Raw genomic sequence first — 17,133 nt, 5'->3', positions numbered from 1 at the left:
GCCCCCGAGCGCCCTGCGGGCTCGAGCTGGCGCCAGTCGCGGCCCCGCGCACGCGCGCACACTCGCAGTTCGTCCACGATTGCTCAAGAGCGCAACCACGCCCTAAAAGCAAGACGCTTAACCAATCATCGCAGCCGCACGGAGCATCACGGGAAACCCGGGGCTATAAAAGACCGAGTTGCTATTTTATACTTACCGAATCACTCATCCTTTAAGTAAGCTGGGTGGGGATGGGTGCGCCTGCGCGGTTTTAATGCCCTGCCCTAAACTGCCAACACTTCGCGCAAGCGAAGTAGATCTTCCTTGCCTGAGAGTACGCGTGCGCACCTACTAGCGTAATCCCGGAAGCCCATGCGCTTGCGCAGTGAGAACCACGGTGACAGTACACCCGGTGGGGCGCTGGCCAGTCATGGCGGAACCTTGGTCTGGGCAGTTTTTGCAAGCTCTGCCCGCTACGGTGCTCGGAGCGCTGGGCACCTTGGGCAGCGAGTTCCTGCGGGAGTGGGAGACACAGGACATGCGAGTGACTCTCTTCAAGCTGCTCTTGCTGTGGTTGGTGTTAAGTCTCCTGGGCATCCAGCTGGCGTGGGGGTTCTACGGGAACACAGTGACCGGGTTGTATCACCGTCCAGGTGAGGCTCCCTACGAACCTCCTTGGCCTGGCTGCCCCTGCCACCACCAAGCTGTATCACTTGTTTCTCCTGTGTCCGGATAGACTACCACTGGTCCCTCAGAAGCCTCGTTGTATCCAGACTTACACCCCCATACCATTTTACACCAGAATCCCCACCTGTCCATCATCACGTTGTAACTGTTTCTCAAAAACCCTTACCAGACAACACTAGTCCCTAGCATCCCAGCCCCAATCCCTTAAACTACTGGTGGTCCCTGACTTGACCTGTTCAGTGCCCCACCCTCAGCCTCCTGCAGCTCTGGGTGTGTTCCTGCCTCCAGGTCTGAGTGGCCAGAATGGATCCACACCTGATGGCTCCACACATTTCCCTTCATGGTGAGTAAATCTCTATCTCAACCCCATGCTTGGCAGTCAGGAGACACTCGAGTACTGGTAACAGGGAAGGGAATTCTCAGGATGCGAGTGCCCTAGCTTAGTGAGTGGCCTTCGCAAGAATCCAGTTCTCAGCATTGGAGTTGGGCGTTTACCAGTGCCCAGAGCCTCTAATCAGCATATTCAGTGGGGATGGATGGGGGTGTTACCATAATTTTAGAAAGAGGAAGTGGCAGGTCTATTGGAAACGAATCCCTTGGTTGGGAAGTCCTTCATTAGGAAAGCAAGAGCATCTATTCTAGGCAAGTACTATACCATTGGAGCTATAACCCCCCCCAGCCTAACAGCCTCTATTCTTAGCACACTACCTCATCAAGTCAGCCTCCTAATCTCTGAAAAAACAGCTTACTTATCAAGACATTTCATTCAGCCAATCTCTGAGCTTCTACCATATGACAGAGGTCACAGCAGGTCCAGAAAACAAGGACAACCCAGACTCTGCTTACAGTGGAAGCAAGAGGTTTAGAGAGGAAGTGAGTACAAATGCAAAGGGGCTCAGGGACCACCCCCCCCCCATGACACCTAAACTGAGACCAAAGAGAGAGAACACTGGATAAGGGAAAAAAACAGCTAAAACAGGCTCACTAACGAGGACAAATGTGACATATTAGGAGACTAGAGGAGGCTGTGATGGTGAACTTGGAACACAAGAGCATAGGGGGACCATGGAGCAAGACAGTGGCCTGATCTCTTTAGCCTTTATAACTGCCTGCTTAATGGCAAGTATTCGTGGATAGACTATTCTGTTATCCATGAAGTAACCTCGCTTCTCTCCATTACTTTCAGGGAAATGGCAGCAAATGAACCTCTCAAAACCCACAGAGAATAAGGGAAGGCAACAGCAGAAGGGTCTTCAGAGACACCACTGGGTCTGCTGTCTCCTAGGTTGCATCCTGCTGCTGCCCAGACCCCTTGGAAAACTGCAGAGGGCTTGGGGTTGGGGGATTGGAGTACCACAGTGCTTGCAGGGTGAGCCTCTGTTGCCTTCAGGCTTGCCTCCGACAGCTCCAGGTACTGGGCAGGTGAAGTTTGTCTACCGTGTGTCTTGCCCTAAGACTTCTGTCAAGGGTTAGAGCTGGGAAGCATCTTGGTTGGGAAGATCAGCAGTCCCTTTTTCACCTTGTCTTTTTTCTGTCCTCTTCATTCCCTTAGGACATGATCTTACAGAGATTTGTCCTTCTAAGAGGAATCTTGAGGTTAACCAGTTCTGAGATTTATGAGGGAAGTCTGTTCTCCCCTAAGCCTTGATTTCCTTTGCTTTGCTTTGTAGGCAAAAAGCCAGGTAATCCTGGCCTGGACCAGAGCACCAAACATGTACCTCCCTGGCCCAGTCAGTCTTTCAGGTTGGAGGCAGGCAGAGGAAGTTATCCTTTCCCAGCTGACCTGTTTCTCTGTTCTTTGAAGGCAAGTTGAGTACCTGAGAGACACTGAGTGCACCTAGAGTCCCTGGTATTGGCTACCAGCTCCACTGCTTAAGTGCCCATGGTGTGTTTTGGTTTGTACCTTGTCACCTCCTAGGGAGGTTCTAAGCAGTTAGTGCAATGACTTCATTTTGCCCTGCAGCCTTATCACTTCCCATCTGGACAAGGGTTCAACCTAAGAGCCTGCTAGTATCATTTCAGCCCCTAAAAATATCAGTAAGAGTGAGCCACTAGCCAGATAGCCCTGGGCCCTTCACAGTGGGCCAGAAGAGGTCCTAAAGGGGTGGCTGGCAAATGTCCCCAGGGAAACACCACTTCCTGAGAACACTAAAAGCATTGTGGCCCTGGATCTATCTCCTCTAGTGGTTGTACTTCTGCCTGTCTCTGCTGGGCCACTGGCTACCTCAGGTGTCCCACTGTCTCTTTGTTAGATGTCAAATGGGCTTCTGGCAGCCTTTATCTACAAAGACTTTGTAGCAGGTGTACTATAAATGAAACTGTACTGAACTCCTCATGCACAAGTACCTACTCCAGCAATGCATCTGTATGGCAGAAAGATGTTCTTCACAGTCTCAGGTCCACCCCCTGACATCCCTACAAAGAGACAAGGTCTCATATTCCATCTCAGGAGCAACTGAAGATGTGGCATATTAAACAGAGAAGTGCATCAGTCGTGTGGTTATTCCAACAGGACAAGGGTGTGTGCACACGGGCAACCAGTAAGGGATCGTGGGTGTGTTGCCCTCAGGATCCAAAATATAGTAATTTGTAGAGGTGGAGAACTGATGCCAGCTCCCTAGAGTGGTGGTAGATTGCCTACCAGGGACAATATCCCCATAGGTTTTGGGATGTGGGAGTGGGAGGGAGAGGGAGAGTTGAGTTAGTGTCTCATGTTGTCAAGCTGGCCTTCGATTCAACATATTGCCGAGGATGACCCTGAACTCCCAACACTTTTGTCCCCAACTCACAAGTCTTGGATTAAAAGGGGATGCCACCACACCACTTTTATACCCCTGTTAGTTTATATATATGGCTTCTTTCAAGGAGAGCTTACTCAGAACTTGTGTTGGAGGCCAAGAAGACAGGCATTGGGTTGGCACCCCAGGAACCCACTGAACAAAGGAATAATAAAGCTAGAGACCATGGCAAGTAAGAAGAAAGGAAATTTTCTTATTTATTTTTGTGTGCATTGGTGTTTTGCGTGCATTCATATCTGTATGAGGGTGTCAAATCACCTTGAGCTGGATCACAAACAGTTGTGAGCTGCTGTGTGGGTGCTGGGAATTGAACCTGGGTCCTCTGGAAGAGCAGCCAGTGCTCTTAACCACTGAGCCCTCTCTCCAGCCCCAGAAGGAAACTTTAATTTTTTTTCAAGAGTTAAATAAAGTATAGTTATTCACAACAAGAGCTAAGGTCAGCCCAAGTACCCAGCCTGCCATGTCTTGCTGCTGCACAGAAGGCTAAGTTGACTAGGGAATGTGGAAGGGTGAGTCTGTGTTTGCTTAATCATCCCTAAGTTTGCACACAGGAACAACTCACCCGACACTGAGTCAGGAATCATTTTTATCTGAGGAAAGGCAGACTATCCATTCATGGGAAGCAAAGGGGAAGGTACCTAAGCTCACACTGCCCACAGTAATAGCCCTTTGAAATTAGAGAAACCATGGTGAGGTAGGTTGGGCAGGTATCCTCCACACAAAGGCAGACATTTATTCTCTGGCCAGCCCCTGGCAGAATAAGGTTAGTGGGATTGCAGACTAAAATAGGACTTTAAGTAAGATGATTTGTCATTTAAAAATCAGGCCCTAAAGTTAGGATAGTTTGGTGGGGAAGGAGAATAGATGGGATGCTCTCCCCACCCTAATCAGACCACAGCAAACCCCATTCAGCTTCCACCCGCCCCTATGAGTTCTACTTCTGACTAAGCACTATGGAATGCCTTCTAGGGCAAGACTCCTGGAGGGAATTACTTTTCCATGGGCCATCTTCACTTGAGAGTATAGTAGTTCGTGGGCACAAAGGGCATTTTGCTAACCACCGTCATTTGCTGCTTCCGCCGAACCTCCACCAGCAGCTGTGTCCCTGGCCGACTGTACTTGAATGGCACATATCCCATTGCCACATTCTTCTTCAGGCTGGGTGAAGGGCAGCCACTGGTCACTGTGCCTGTCCAGGCATAAGCCATAGGTTACCACCACCCTGCCAGCCCACTATCCCTACCTTGGATACCCTGCCAGCCAATGTCCCCTCTTGGACCACTTACCAATCACAGTGCCGTCTGTGCTCAGGATAGGGCTGTGAGCTCTCATTGGGGCCCCTTCACATATCAACCCCACACGTCTCTTCTGCACCTCGCCCTTCAGCTGGGGCACAATGATTTTGGCTCCTGGGAAGTCCATAGCTGTTCGGCGCCGCTTCCCTGGAAAGGAACACACCAGATGTAAGCTGCACGAAAGCCCTGGACACAGGAAGCCTTTACTATGAAGGCCCCAAGTGACATCCATTTAGCATCACTTGGGCTCTTGGGCTCTGTTCTTCCCCTGCACTACAGTCAGTCAATCATCTCCTATCCCCTGGAAGCCATACTTGGGGTCCTCAGTTTATAAAAGGCAAAACCAGAGTAGCACCTTCAGGGAATGAAGGCTCAGCAAAGCTGAGTTACTTGTTGCAGTATATACAACCTTAGGAGTAGTTATGGACTTGATCTCATTAAAAGATATTCTAATCTTCAGGACCCCTTCAATGCTAGCACAGCTCACCCAGTGTCCAGCCGAGGCTGCCCTCCACAGGTGTGGTATGTTCATCAATGTCATTCCCATACAGACAGAGGCCTGCCTCCAGGCGCAGGCTATCTCTGGCTGCTAGTCCTGCCAGCTTCACCTCTGGGTTTTTCAGCAGAGCAGTTGCCAAGTGGACTGCCCCTACTGCTGGCACTGAGATCTGCACAAAGGACCAGAGAGATGGGCAGTTACCCCTGAGCCTTGAATCCTGTCACCATTTTCACCACTTTTGTATGCATAGAAGTGAAACACTCCTGTACAAATAGTGATATTCCCCATTCTCCTGTACAAATAGTGATATTCCCCATTCTCCTGTACAAATAGTGATATTCCCCATTTCCCTGTACAAATAGTGATATTCCCCATTTTCCCTGCTCTCACCCCTCTGAGACAGGTAGCTCAGGCTGGCCTGTAACTTATGATTCTCCTATCTCTACTTCCTGGGTGTTGGGATTATAGGCATGTACCACCCTCTGCCAAAATTTACAACTGTATTTTTTGTTTTGGGGTTTTATTTGGCGTTTTTTTTTTTTTTTTTTTTTTTTTTTTTTCTTTGAGATAGGCTCTCACTATGTAGCCTTGCTTAGCCTGGAACTCACTATGGAAACCCAGCCCATCATGAACTAAAATGTTCCTGCTTCTATCTCCATAAGCATTGAGATTACAGGCATGAGACCCCATAGGGAACAGTTACTTCTCAACATACCTCCAAACCATCTTCTCCTGTGTAGCCACAGCGAGTCACGCGACAGCCAGCCACACCAAACACCTCCATCACAGCACTGGTCATGAAGGGCAGTTTCCTCAAATCATCTGTCACACCAGCCTGTAACACTTGTGCTGCAGTGGGTCCTGAGCCCAAAGAGAATAACAAGGGTCTTGGACCCAGCACTTCCTGTACTACAGCCCTTACTTAGGAAGCAGAACAGGTCCCAAGCAAGCCCAATTCTGCAAAACAGAAAAGGATGCCCGTGTTCCAACCCCTGGACAGTTTTGCAGAGAGGAAAGATACTTAACTTTGGAATTATCATACAGCTATCACAGCATCCATACCTTCCTCTCAGGATAGTATCCATACCTTCCTCTCAGGATAGCATCCATACCTTCCTCTCGGGATAGCATCCATACCTTCATCTCAGGATAGCATCCATACCTTCCTCTCGGGATAGCATCCATACCTTCCTCTCGGGATAGCAGCCATACCTTCATCTCAGGATAGCATCCATACCTTCCTCTCGGGATAGCATCCATACCTTCCTCTCGGGATAGCAGCCATGCTAAGCAGCAAATAAAGGCAGGAAGGCAAGGGCTGGCTCTAGCCCCAACCTGGCACCCTCACCTTGCAGAGCTAACAGGGCATTATCTACCACCTCCAGGCCTACATCACTGCCCTTGTTCTGGAACTCCTTGACCTTGTCCTGAAATGAAAACCAGAAGCACATCAGCGTCTGAAACCATTACTGAGCACCTACTCTGGGTCAGACACTGCAGAACTGAGCAGGCTGATAGGCTGATTCCCATCTTACAATTCACGTAGCTGCTAAGTGGTGAGGAGGACCTAACCCCACATCTGTCACCTCACATCACAGAGGACGATCATTTCAGGGCCAGGGTCAGCTTTCTCTCCCCACCTCTGCTAGTCTCTATCCCCAAACCCTGATGCACACAGAGTGCCTACTCTTCAGTCTATTGGCTGTTCTTTTACTAATAGTCATTTTCCGAGCCGCTATCTGCACTGGGCACTGCTTTATGAACAAAGAATATAAAGTACCTAGAATAAAAGGCAGCTGAAGGGCCAGGCAGGGGTGGCACATGCCTTTAATCCCAGCCTTGAGAAGCAGAGAGAAGCAGGTGGATCTCTGTGAGTTCACAGCCACAGCCAGCCTGGTCTACAGAGTGAGTTCCAGTACAGCCAGGGCTATGGGCTACACAGAGAAACCCTGTCTGTAAAAACAGAACAGAACAAAACAAAAGCAACTATACCTGCATGAGAGCTAAGTCCTTGTCCCAGCAGCCAGCATTGGACACTACATACAGGTGCCCCTCCGAAGTATTGGTCACAATCAAGTCATCTAAGATGCCTCCAGCTTCATTGGTAAACAGTGACAGTATTCCCTGGCATTAAAGCAGAACATCCTTGTCTCCAGGTCCAGAAAGCCAAAGCCAAGTGTGAGCCAGAAACATTCTTAGACCCACTCAGCTACCACAAATTCATGAATGCAGTTTTGGGTAAAGGGTGCAAGGTAAGGCTCAAATCTAGGGTCTTTGATCTTCATTTGTCAAGTACATTCCCACCCCTCCCAGAAGAGTGGGACCTGTCTCCCTTACTTCTCAATTCTTAGAAACCCATTTCACACTTACTCTGTGACACCTAGGAACTACTACTTCACCCCACCCACCTCCACCCATGTGCCATCCTCCAGGAGAAAAGATTCAAAGACCATCTTCGTGATCCCACAGGCTCCCAGCACATTCTTCAATGCGTTTAAAACACTGTAAAGCTGGCCTCAGCCTTGCAACTGGATGGCCAAACCTTGAGATTGGTAAGTCACTTGAACCACCTAGGGATCTTGTTAAAACTACAGTTCTGGCTCAGCAAGCCCAGAGCAGCGCAGCGCTTCAGCATATTCCTAACAGAGCCCTAGAAAATGGAGAGGCTGCTGGTTTAAGGATCATGCTCTGAATACCACAGGTATGAGCAGCATGAGAGGTCAAAGCCTACAAACTTTGGTTTCCGGCCTCCCAGCCCAAAGTAGTAAGGCTGAAATAGTGCTTCTCCAAAGCTGGTTGGATATCTGGAAATGACCCAATGGCTCCATCAAGATAGCAAGCCCTGCAAAGCTATATCTGACCTATCTTTGTGCCTCCTAAGCTTGAGACAAGGACTTAACATTGAGAGAAATAAAATACGCCCACCTGGTTAGGCCTTAGTTCCGCAATGTCTCCAACCACTATACTCTCCATCAGCTTCACTCGGTCACGACCAAATATCTTGGTCTAGGGAAAATATGGAAAGCCTCAGGCCACTGCAGTATCTGCAGTCTAAAAGGCTACTAGGCAAGAAAGCTTCTTTCAGTTGTCCATACACACTTCAGCCCAGAAGTGAGTGACTACGGTCTTTGGGTTCTGGAGATGGCAGAGGGTCTACCTTCTCCTTTCCCCTTTCCCTCTCAGCCTCCTGGGACCGAGCACCTTACTAAGAGACCCAACCAATTTCCAACCAATATCCAGCACAACAGATGGGAGTAGGTACAGCTCTAGCCAAGGGCAGGAGAGAGCAAATCAGAAGACCTCCTAAGTTAGTCAGTGCCCCTAACCCTGTAGTCTAAGATCTCCTCACGCGAAGCGGCAGAGTACAATACTGTAGATGGGGAGGAAGGCCATATCCAGCCCCAGGCTCACCTGCAGCATGTGGGACACATCGAAGAGAGAACAGTGCTGGCGTGTATGCAGGTGTGAAACAACGTGACTGTCCCGGTATTGAACAGGCAGACTCCACCCTGCAAACGCCACCATTTTTCCTCCATGGGCCAGGTGGAAGTCATAGAGTGGAGTCCTGCGGAGCACATCCTGCGGACAGCCAGGCTTAAAGCCACCAGGGCCCAGTCCCATCAGCTTCCTCCCCCACCCTCCAAGACCAGTAACAAACTCCCACCAGTGCCCTTCATCCCACCTGTACACAACTGAGTGGGCGGCTCCGGACCAAGGGTTGTGCCTGCAGGCGAAAACCCAGAGGAGCCACCACACTCGCTGCCCGCTGCATTGTCACCCGCAACTGGTGCAGCCGGCACACCAAGGCCACTACTCTGCCAGGCACTCTGGGAGATGTAGTCCAAACCCCTGCTTGGACAGGTCTTTCTAGCTCCCAGGGGATGGGAAGGGGTGTGGGAAGCCCACAGGGCAGGCGGGGATTTAGAAAGGAGCGTTGACTCCTGATGGCCTCAGGCTCTTCCTTTAGCTAATAAAAGCAAGTCAGGCAGTTCAGAACAGAATAGGCTGCCTAGAACCAGAATTGGGGGGTTAGAACTCCCTGCCTCCAGAAGGTCAAAGTTCTGCAAATGGCTGAAAAGCCTGAATTACACATTCAGGTCAAATAGCCGTGGGAGGTGGAGCCACTAGAGGGTGAAATCCAGGCAGTCCTAGTACCATTGTGGCCTGGCTTCTTTTTATGGTCTCTCGCTCTCCCACTGGGCACACATAAGCAGCAAATAGCAGTCATGTATTCCACAAGTATTTATTTGTCTTGCCGCACACTAGTTCCAGGGCTGGATCTTAGGAATACAGCTATGAATTATGCATGATCCCTGCCACCCCGAATCCTCTCTATTCATGCAAACTGAAGACCATTGCTCCCTGAACACAGGACTATGGTGATCAGCCTTTCAGCAAAAACTGGATGGGTTTAAACAATGATCTTGCAGGTAAAAACACTAACTTCAAGAAGGCTGATTGGCAAGAATACAGGGCAGCTACCAAAGGTGGCTAGACTTTCCCAAAAACTGCTGCACCTACACATGTTCAATTTTACAGGTCCAGGACACCTTGCAGCACTGCTTTATAAATGTTCTCAGGGGCAACGTCAGGGAGATCTGGAGGAAACCAAATTTTAGCCCAGGAAAGAGCAGCAGCCTTCATCATTTACAGGTTGCTCCGGGGCCATCAAGGACTGCAGCCTCGTTTGCACCCTGAGCATGACTGGCAAGAAGCAACTGGGAGAAGGATCATAGATATGCTTCATGCTGAGACAGAGGACAAATAGATTGGAGGTCTCATTGCCAGGCCCCAGCTGTGCCAAAAGCACCTGCCCAGAACTGATAGACAACACATTTCAGCAGCCAAATCTCAGCTCTGCCTCCTAGGCTAGTATAGGCTGGCAAAAGACAGATTTAAAGGGGGACATTTTCTTTTTCTTTTCATCCCCCACGCCACAAAGACAAGGTTTTACTGTGTAGTCCTCACTAGTCTGGAATTCATTGTGTAAAGCAGGCTGGCCTTGAACTCACAAGTGCTGAGGTTACAGGGCTGTAGAACATTTACTTTTCTGTGAATATAATACAAAAGGAAAAAGGCCACCAGCAGAAGCAGAGAAATAGGGGACATCTCTTCTTTGAGCTTCCCAGGTCATGAGTGTCAAAACAGCAGTGGCTTCCTAGGCTATAGGGAACAGGTTTATCTCAATAATAAGGAAAATGGTAGAAGACAGGCTGTGCGCATTGGCAGGATAGGCAGGAGGAACTCAAGGATTCTAAGTAGAACCTGTAAATGTTGAGAGGAAGAGACTAAATTTGCATGTCAGACAAAGATGGAAAGTACCCCCACACACTGGGAATTCATGCTCAAACAGCTAGGTGAATGTCAAGAATTTCTTTGGCGCAGATAGAACATGGATGCGCAGGGAACACACTTCAGTCTCTGGTGGCCAAACCAGTCCTGGATGGGCACAGAAGGCCAATGTCTCAAGTAGAATCTGCCGCTCACGTGTAGGAGAGCAAATTCAGATCATAGCAGCCATCCACCTGCAACACAAGAGACTGTCAGTTCTGAGCTATTCAGAGCAAGGAAAGCCAAGCAGAAGGAAGCACTCACTCACATCAAAGCGGCCGATCCTTGTGGAACTGTGACTAGCCCGAATCATCTCTGTCAGTGCCCACATCTGCTGCACCTCGGAGGATACTCTGCTGGGATCTGGGAGACCCTGCTCCAGAAGAAAGGAAGAGTGGCCATGAATCTCTCCCCAGCAGTGCCCTTAGAGATGTAAGATATGGGGCACGCCAGCTGAAACCAGGAGCATTCCAAGGTAACTCGCAGAATGTGTGCCTAGGGCTTGATGTTCACTCAGGAAGCAGTCCATGCCTGCCTAGAAGCAGACACAACTCAAATCCCACAGAACACCCAGAAGACATTGAACCATGAGCTCTGTGTCCAGTCTCAAATTTTTGTGGTGTTGGGAATCAAACCCAGGACCTTATGCATGCTTGGTAAGTATTCTACATCCCCAGCTGGCCTCAGGATAGCCAGAGGCGCACGTGTTCATACTCTGGGCATCAGAACCATGTACGTGTGGCTAACACCCAGGGTTAGAGCTTACCTCAAGGCGGGGAACAGGCTGCTCATTGGACACCGGGTGGGAAAGCCACTTGGGGAAAGTCAAGGAGGGGCTCTGCAAAGCAAAGGTATACTCTTCTAAGTGGGGCCGAATCTGAGAGCTCTGATACCTGAGAGCAAAGAAAAGGCCCCTTGAGCCTGAGACACTGGGAAATTCCTGTTCAGGACCATGTACGATCAAAGGGACACTCAGATTACTGAGCTCTTCTGTTCACAGAAGGAGAACCCAGGAACATAAGCAGCAAAAGTCCATCCCAGCACCTAAAAGTAGTAGGTGGTCTCGAGGGTCAGGGGATGCCGAGGCAGAAACTCACCTTTGACTTTCTGCATTCATATTCCTCCAACGTTCATGAAGGCTTCCCTCTGTAGCTCTCCATCCTTGCTCATCGCCCACCCCATGCCCCATCTCTCCTAGCCATTTAGAAGCTTCTTAGGTCCAGGGCTAGCCAGTAGGTTTCATACAGTCACTTACCTTTGGTCCCTGCTGGTAGATTTGCAATTCCTCCACTGTAAAAGACAGCCATAGTGGTGACGGCTGCCGGAGAATCAGACGCAGCTCCAGTACTCTGGTCATGTCACACAGCATCTGGATACACACACAAAATGTGTGCCTTCATCTCAGCACTTGGGGAGGCAGAGACAGGCAGTTCCTTTTTCTGAGTTCAAAGCCAGCCTGGTCTATAAAACAGGAGAACCAGGGCTACACAGAGAAACTGTCTCAAACAAAACAAAAAACAATTTAAAAAGATAAGTAGCTGGATGGTGTGGCACACACCTTTAAGAGACAGGTGGATCTCTGTGAGTTTCAGGCCAGCCTGGTCTACAGAGACAGTTCAAGGACAGCCAGGGCTACACAGAGAAACCTTGGCTTGAAAAATCAATAGATAGATTGATGATAGATAGATAGATAGATAGATAGATAGATAGATAGAAGATAAAATTAAATAAAAAAATCCACTGAAGATTCAGCTCATTTAGCAGGAACTTCCCAACCAATCGAAAACTAAATGCTTCCCCAAGCCTTGGGGAAGGACAGAGCAGTGGTCCCTCCCCTGTACCTGTATGATAGCCACAGTCCAGCCCACTTTTGCCCCACTCTTCCCTCCTGCTATTTTGCCCAATCCCTAGGCAGGAAGTCCCCATCTGGGATTTCCTGGTCATACTGAGGCCCAGCTGACCTGGTGTTTGAACAGTGATACATACTCCTGGGCTCCCTCCTCACTGTGTGGGTCAGGCATCAAACAGTAGTCCCGCAGACAAGTTACCCACTTGGATGGTGTGTGCAGTGGGGTATGTTGACGAACACGGATGCTCAAGAAAGCGGTGTAGTAATTCTTAAACATGATCTCCTGCAACTAGAATACACCCAACCCATCATGAGAAATGAGGTCCCGGGCATGGTGCCGTAATCTTTCTTTTGGAATGTACACTTTTGCTAAGCAAGTTGACAATTCCTGGAGCCCAGACATAATTTTGCTTTCCTAAAAATGCTCACAGCTGGGCGGTGGTGGCACACGCCTTTAATCCCAGCACTCGGGAGGTAGAGGCAGGCGGATCTCTGTGAGTTCGAGGCCAGCCTGGTCTACAAGAGCTAGTTCCAGGACAGGCTCTACAAAAGCTGCAGAGAAACCCTGTCTCGAAAAACAAAAAAAAAAAAAAAAAAAAATGCTCACAGTCCAGTAAGTCATGCAAACAAACCACGCCAACATATAAGACAGTCCCTGAAGAGAGCAGAAAATGGACACACGACACACGAAGCCTGAAAGAACCAGATTATGGCCCAGGTGGTGGTGGCACATGCCTTTAATCCCAGCACTCCAGAGGCAGAGGCAGGTGGATTTTTGTGAGTTCGAGACCAGCCTGGTATACAAGAGCTAGTTCCAGGACAGGCTCCAAAGCTACAGAGAAACCCTGTCTCGGGAGAAAAAAAAAGAACGAGACTGTGAAGTGGGTAGGACAACACGCTGGGCTGACGACGTAGCTCAGCGGTTCAGTGCTTGCCTTGTCTAGCATGTTTGAAGCTCTGTGCTAGACACTCAATGATGTACAATTTGGGTGCATGATGCACACCTGTAATCCCAGGGCTTAGGAGGCAGAGGCAGGAGGATCAGAAGTTCATGGTAAGCCTCAGCAATTCTTAACCATTCTGGGACTCACAAGACCCACCCACCACGTAAAAAGTAGCATATCTGAAAAAGTTCCAGAGTGAGAAAGCCTAAGAATCTAGTATAAAAAAGAATTGTAGTTCAACCTGGAAATAGCAGAGGTTCTCTCCCTCTGTGGAGCTCTGCCTCTGTCTGTCTCTTAACTAAGAAGGAATGATCAGACTAAGACCAGAATAAGAGTAGGAGCGCTTGCTGAGTGCAGTGCGGGGGCATGGGGAAGGCAATGGCTGGGCAGACCTACAGTATCAACTACCATAGTAGTAGTTATCATCACTGGAAGCTCATCAGAACCAGTCATGGAATTAAAAACAAAAACAAAAACATATTGGGTGCTCAGCGGTTAAGAGCACTTGGTGCTCTTGCAGAGAATCAGGTTTGGTTCCCAGAACCTACCTGGCTCCTAACAGTTAATAACTCCAGTTCCAGGGGATTTAGAAGCCTCTTCTGGCCTCCATCAATACCAGGTATGCACAAAGTATACACGCATACATGCAGACAAAACACTCATACACATAAAATTAAAATAAACATTTAAATATAGATATAGATGTCAAAGAGCCGCCTCAAACACACTGACTCAGATATTCCAGGTTTCCCAGCCGGTGGTAAGCAACCTCGTGGGAGATAACCACATATTGTAACACAAAGCATGTAAGGCCAAGAAGAGTGGGTGAGGCACCATCACAGGGTGGCTTAGAATGCTATGCCATTAGAGGTAAGTTTTGTCCCATGTTGAGGTCATGCAGTGCCCTGTCATTGTCAGCTGAGATGGAAGTGCAACTGGGGATTAGAAACAAGTCACTAGGAGGCCCTAGATGAAGAATGAGCTGCACCTGACTGGTGGCAGGAACCATTGGAATGGGGAAGTTGACATCATTATTTAAGGATCCTGGCCAAAACCAAAATACCCTCCCACTTGTACTGAGGTTCATAATTGTTATTTCCAGTGGTGTCCTGGAAATGAGGAAGAGATGCTGAAGAGAACAGTCTCATAATTCTAGTCTCATAAAGACTGTAATGTTACTGAATAGGGCCAATTCGTCAAAGCAAGGGGGAACTGCAGAGGTTGTGAACCAGTAAATGTCTTCCCCGCCCAGACGCCTTGGTCGCGCCTACTGAGGGTCGCTCACCTCGAAAGGCGCGACGTTGGGAAAGGTGACATCGACGACCAGCACGCCAGGCCGACCTTGGGAGGTCCTCATGTCTCCCACTTGCAGGGCTACGGTGCTTTTCACATGACAGGGCACCAACACACGGGCCATGATGCCCGCGCCAGCGACCAAGCACAATCGCCGCTAACAGTCTCCAACTACTAGCCTTTACAAGCTTCGCCTAGCGAAACAAAAAAAACTACAACTCCCAGAAGACCTAGCGCATGCACAGGCCAGCCAATCACTGATGCTCAGGGCGGGTCGAGAGTAGGAAGTGCCCGCGGAAGTTCTGCGTCAACCAATTACCACGCGTCTGACAGCCGCTCCTCGACCGCTCCCGGCAACCGTCGAGCTATTCTTTATCCAAAGGATCCAGAATGCTTTGGGCCCGCTTAAACCTTTCTTAGATTCTGCCACTTTGTTAGGGTGGCAGTCGGTTAAGATGTGTAAGGCCTTGAACACAAAAGACATTAATCGCAAAAACAGGCAATACATTTTTAAAAAGAACTCACAGCTCAATTGGTAGTGTTAACCTAACATATGGAAAACCCTTGATTGATTCCCCCAATACCCCATAAAGCTAGGAATGCAGCCTCAGGCCTGTAATCCCAGCTCTTCTGGAGTCGGAGGAAAGGGGATAAGAAGTTTAAAGTACTCGCCGCCGGGCAGTGGAGGCCTACGCTTTTAAGAGGCGGAGCCAGGTGGGAGGCCAGAATCCACAGAGAAACCCTGGCCAAGGGGGGGGTTGGAGGGGTGGGGGGGGGGAGGGAAGGATGAAGAGAGGGAGGGAGGAAGGAAGGAGAAGGAGAAAGAGCCTGGCAGTGGATGCGCATGCCTTTAATCCCAGCACTCAGGAGGCAGAGGCAGGCGGATCAGGCTCTAAAGCAAACAGAGAAACTGTGTCTCAAAAACAAAACAAAACAAAAAGAACATTGCAGGGGCCAGAGAAATGGTTTAGGGGTTAAGAATACTGGCTCTTCTTCCAAAGATCCTGGGTTCTGTTCCTGCACCAACATGGAAAATGAAAGCGGTCTGTAATTTTGGTTCCAATGCACACAAAGTAAAAATAAATGAATTTAAAAAAAAAAAAAAAAAAAAAAAAAGACTTGCCAGGTGGTGGTGGTGCATGCCTTTAATCCCAGTATTTGGGAGGCAGAGGCAAGTGGACCTTTTGTTCTTAAAAAGATAGTGGCTGGGCAGCTGCGCGTAGCTACCCGGAGACTCGCGAAACACGTGTGACCAGGGCAGCGGGTGAGCACATGTGAACATGCAGCGGCAAATGGCGGTGGCAGCGGCAGCTTAACAGCACAGACACAAAAATAGGCATAAAGCTTTAATAAAGGAGAGGAGAGGAGGGAAGGGGAGGGGAGGGGAGGGGAGGAGGAGGAGGAGGAGAGAGAGAGAGAGAGAGAGAGAGAGAGAGAGAGAGAGAGAGAGAGAGAGAGGAGAGGGAAGCAGAGAAGTGGGGAGAGAGGGAGAAGCGAAGCTGCCTCTCCGAGAGAAAGATGGAAAGTGAGCAAGTGAGCTCAGGCTGGAAGCTGAAGATCAGCCTGTCTCAGCCTGTCTCAGCCTGTCTCAGCGGGTGGGGAGGGAATGGGCGTGGCTTGTCTCTTAAAGGGACAGGGACCAAAACCATAACATTCCCAGGTCTTCCATATAATAAAAAGCAGATTAGACACCACAGTTTGAAGGAATTGGGGCGTCGAATTCTCAAAACTGCTTCCTGCTGATTGTGGGCGTTGTCTTTGGGGGGGGGGAACCCGAGAGAAGGCTGGGTGCTGGTCACATCCCCAAAATACATGTTTAAAAAACAAAAACAATCAAACCTGAGGACTGGAGAGACGGCTCAGAGGTTAAAAGAATTGACTGCTCTTTCAAAGGTCCTGAGTTCAATTCCCAGCAACCACATGGGTGGCTCCACTCTGTAATGAGATCTGGTGCCCTCTTCTGGCCTGCCAGCATACATGCAGGCAGAACACTGTATACATAATAGATAAATTTAAAAAAATTAGAAAACACAAAAACCTGAGCATGACTGCGCATACCAGTAACCCTAGCATTTGGGACGGTGGATACAAGTGGGTTTTGAGAGTTCAGTGGCCAGCTTCTGGTTCAGTGACAGACTATTAAAGGAATAAAGCTTCCAGGCATGGAAGAAGATACCCAAGCCCTCTTCTGACCTCCAAATGTTGGAGCACAGGCACGTGCATCCACACATACACATGCATCATACCAAACACAACAGACAGACATAACACAAAAATTTTAAAAATTAAAGTTTAATTGTATTTTTTTAATTGAATGAGTTTCTGAGAAATAATAGCATGATAGATGTAAACCAAATTGTACCTGTGTCCAAGAAAAAAATTACTGAAAGCCATTGTTTCTGGGTTAAGCTCCTACACTGTGTCCCAATAGACTAGACTAAAAATAAAAATGGAGTCA

At 48.9% G+C, this 17,133-nt stretch overlaps 3 protein-coding genes across 4 annotated transcripts; 1 reads left to right on the top strand and 2 right to left on the bottom strand.

The window, feature by feature from the left end:
- The first annotated feature begins 19 nt into the window (after window positions 1-19).
- Window positions 20-2,811, top strand: Tcta (T cell leukemia translocation altered). The gene is made up of 3 exons (XM_038324002.2): window positions 20-632; window positions 955-1,009; window positions 1,853-2,811. The coding sequence occupies exons 1-3, from the start codon at window positions 410-412 to the stop codon at window positions 1,893-1,895; spliced, it is 321 nt and encodes a 106-aa protein (XP_038179930.1). The 5' UTR covers window positions 20-409; the 3' UTR covers window positions 1,896-2,811.
- Window positions 2,812-3,637: 826 nt separating this feature from the next.
- Amt (aminomethyltransferase) lies at window positions 3,638-9,333 on the bottom strand. Of its 2 annotated transcripts, none has more exons than XM_038323995.1 (9): window positions 8,941-9,333; window positions 8,670-8,852; window positions 8,184-8,264; window positions 7,251-7,382; window positions 6,607-6,685; window positions 5,974-6,119; window positions 5,247-5,427; window positions 4,751-4,906; window positions 3,638-4,653 (listed from the first exon to the last, which is right to left on the bottom strand). In XM_038323995.1, exons 1-9 carry the CDS (start codon window positions 9,028-9,030, stop codon window positions 4,475-4,477), a joined length of 1,227 nt encoding a protein of 408 aa, XP_038179923.1. In that variant the 5' UTR covers window positions 9,031-9,333; the 3' UTR covers window positions 3,638-4,474. The 2 variants fall into 2 exon arrangements, with proteins under 2 accessions (XP_038179923.1, XP_038179924.1); XM_038323996.2 differs by having other exon boundaries at window positions 8,670-8,837.
- A 152-nt stretch (window positions 9,334-9,485) lies between these two features.
- On the bottom strand, window positions 9,486-14,878 carry Nicn1 (nicolin 1). The gene is made up of 6 exons (XM_038323997.1): window positions 14,668-14,878; window positions 12,551-12,727; window positions 11,845-11,958; window positions 11,356-11,427; window positions 10,858-10,962; window positions 9,486-10,783 (listed from the first exon to the last, which is right to left on the bottom strand). The coding sequence occupies exons 1-6, from the start codon at window positions 14,797-14,799 to the stop codon at window positions 10,742-10,744; spliced, it is 642 nt and encodes a 213-aa protein (XP_038179925.1). The 5' UTR covers window positions 14,800-14,878; the 3' UTR covers window positions 9,486-10,741.
- Window positions 14,879-17,133: the final 2,255 nt, after the last annotated feature.

This window comes from Arvicola amphibius, chromosome 3 (genome assembly GCF_903992535.2).
Source record: "Arvicola amphibius chromosome 3, mArvAmp1.2, whole genome shotgun sequence".
Taxonomy (NCBI): domain Eukaryota; kingdom Metazoa; phylum Chordata; class Mammalia; order Rodentia; family Cricetidae; genus Arvicola; species Arvicola amphibius.
The sequence above is the reverse complement of the archived record's forward strand: the minus strand, read 5'-3'. Positions and strand labels throughout refer to the sequence as shown.

Coding starts and splice junctions, on each gene's coding strand:
- Tcta (XM_038324002.2), top strand. CDS start 410: ATGGCGGAACCTTGGTCTGGGCAGTTTTTGCAAGCTCTGCCCGCTACG. Junction 633..954: donor CGGGTTGTATCACCGTCCAG/GTGAGGCTCCCT, acceptor TCCTGCCTCCAG/GTCTGAGTGGCCAGAATGGA. Junction 1,010..1,852: donor TCCACACATTTCCCTTCATG/GTGAGTAAATCT, acceptor CATTACTTTCAG/GGAAATGGCAGCAAATGAAC.
- Amt (XM_038323995.1), bottom strand. CDS start 9,030: ATGCAGCGGGCAGCGAGTGTGGTGGCTCCTCTGGGTTTTCGCCTGCAG. Junction 4,907..5,246: donor CAGCCTCGGCTGGACACTGG/GTGAGCTGTGCT, acceptor GTTCCTTTCCAG/GGAAGCGGCGCCGAACAGCT. Junction 4,654..4,750: donor CACAGACGGCACTGTGATTG/GTAAGTGGTCCA, acceptor ATGCCTGGACAG/GCACAGTGACCAGTGGCTGC.
- Nicn1 (XM_038323997.1), bottom strand. CDS start 14,799: ATGGCCCGTGTGTTGGTGCCCTGTCATGTGAAAAGCACCGTAGCCCTG. Junction 11,959..12,550: donor TATCACTGTTCAAACACCAG/GTCAGCTGGGCC, acceptor GTGTGTATCCAG/ATGCTGTGTGACATGACCAG. Junction 11,428..11,844: donor TCTACCAGCAGGGACCAAAG/GTAAGTGACTGT, acceptor TTTGCTTTGCAG/AGCCCCTCCTTGACTTTCCC.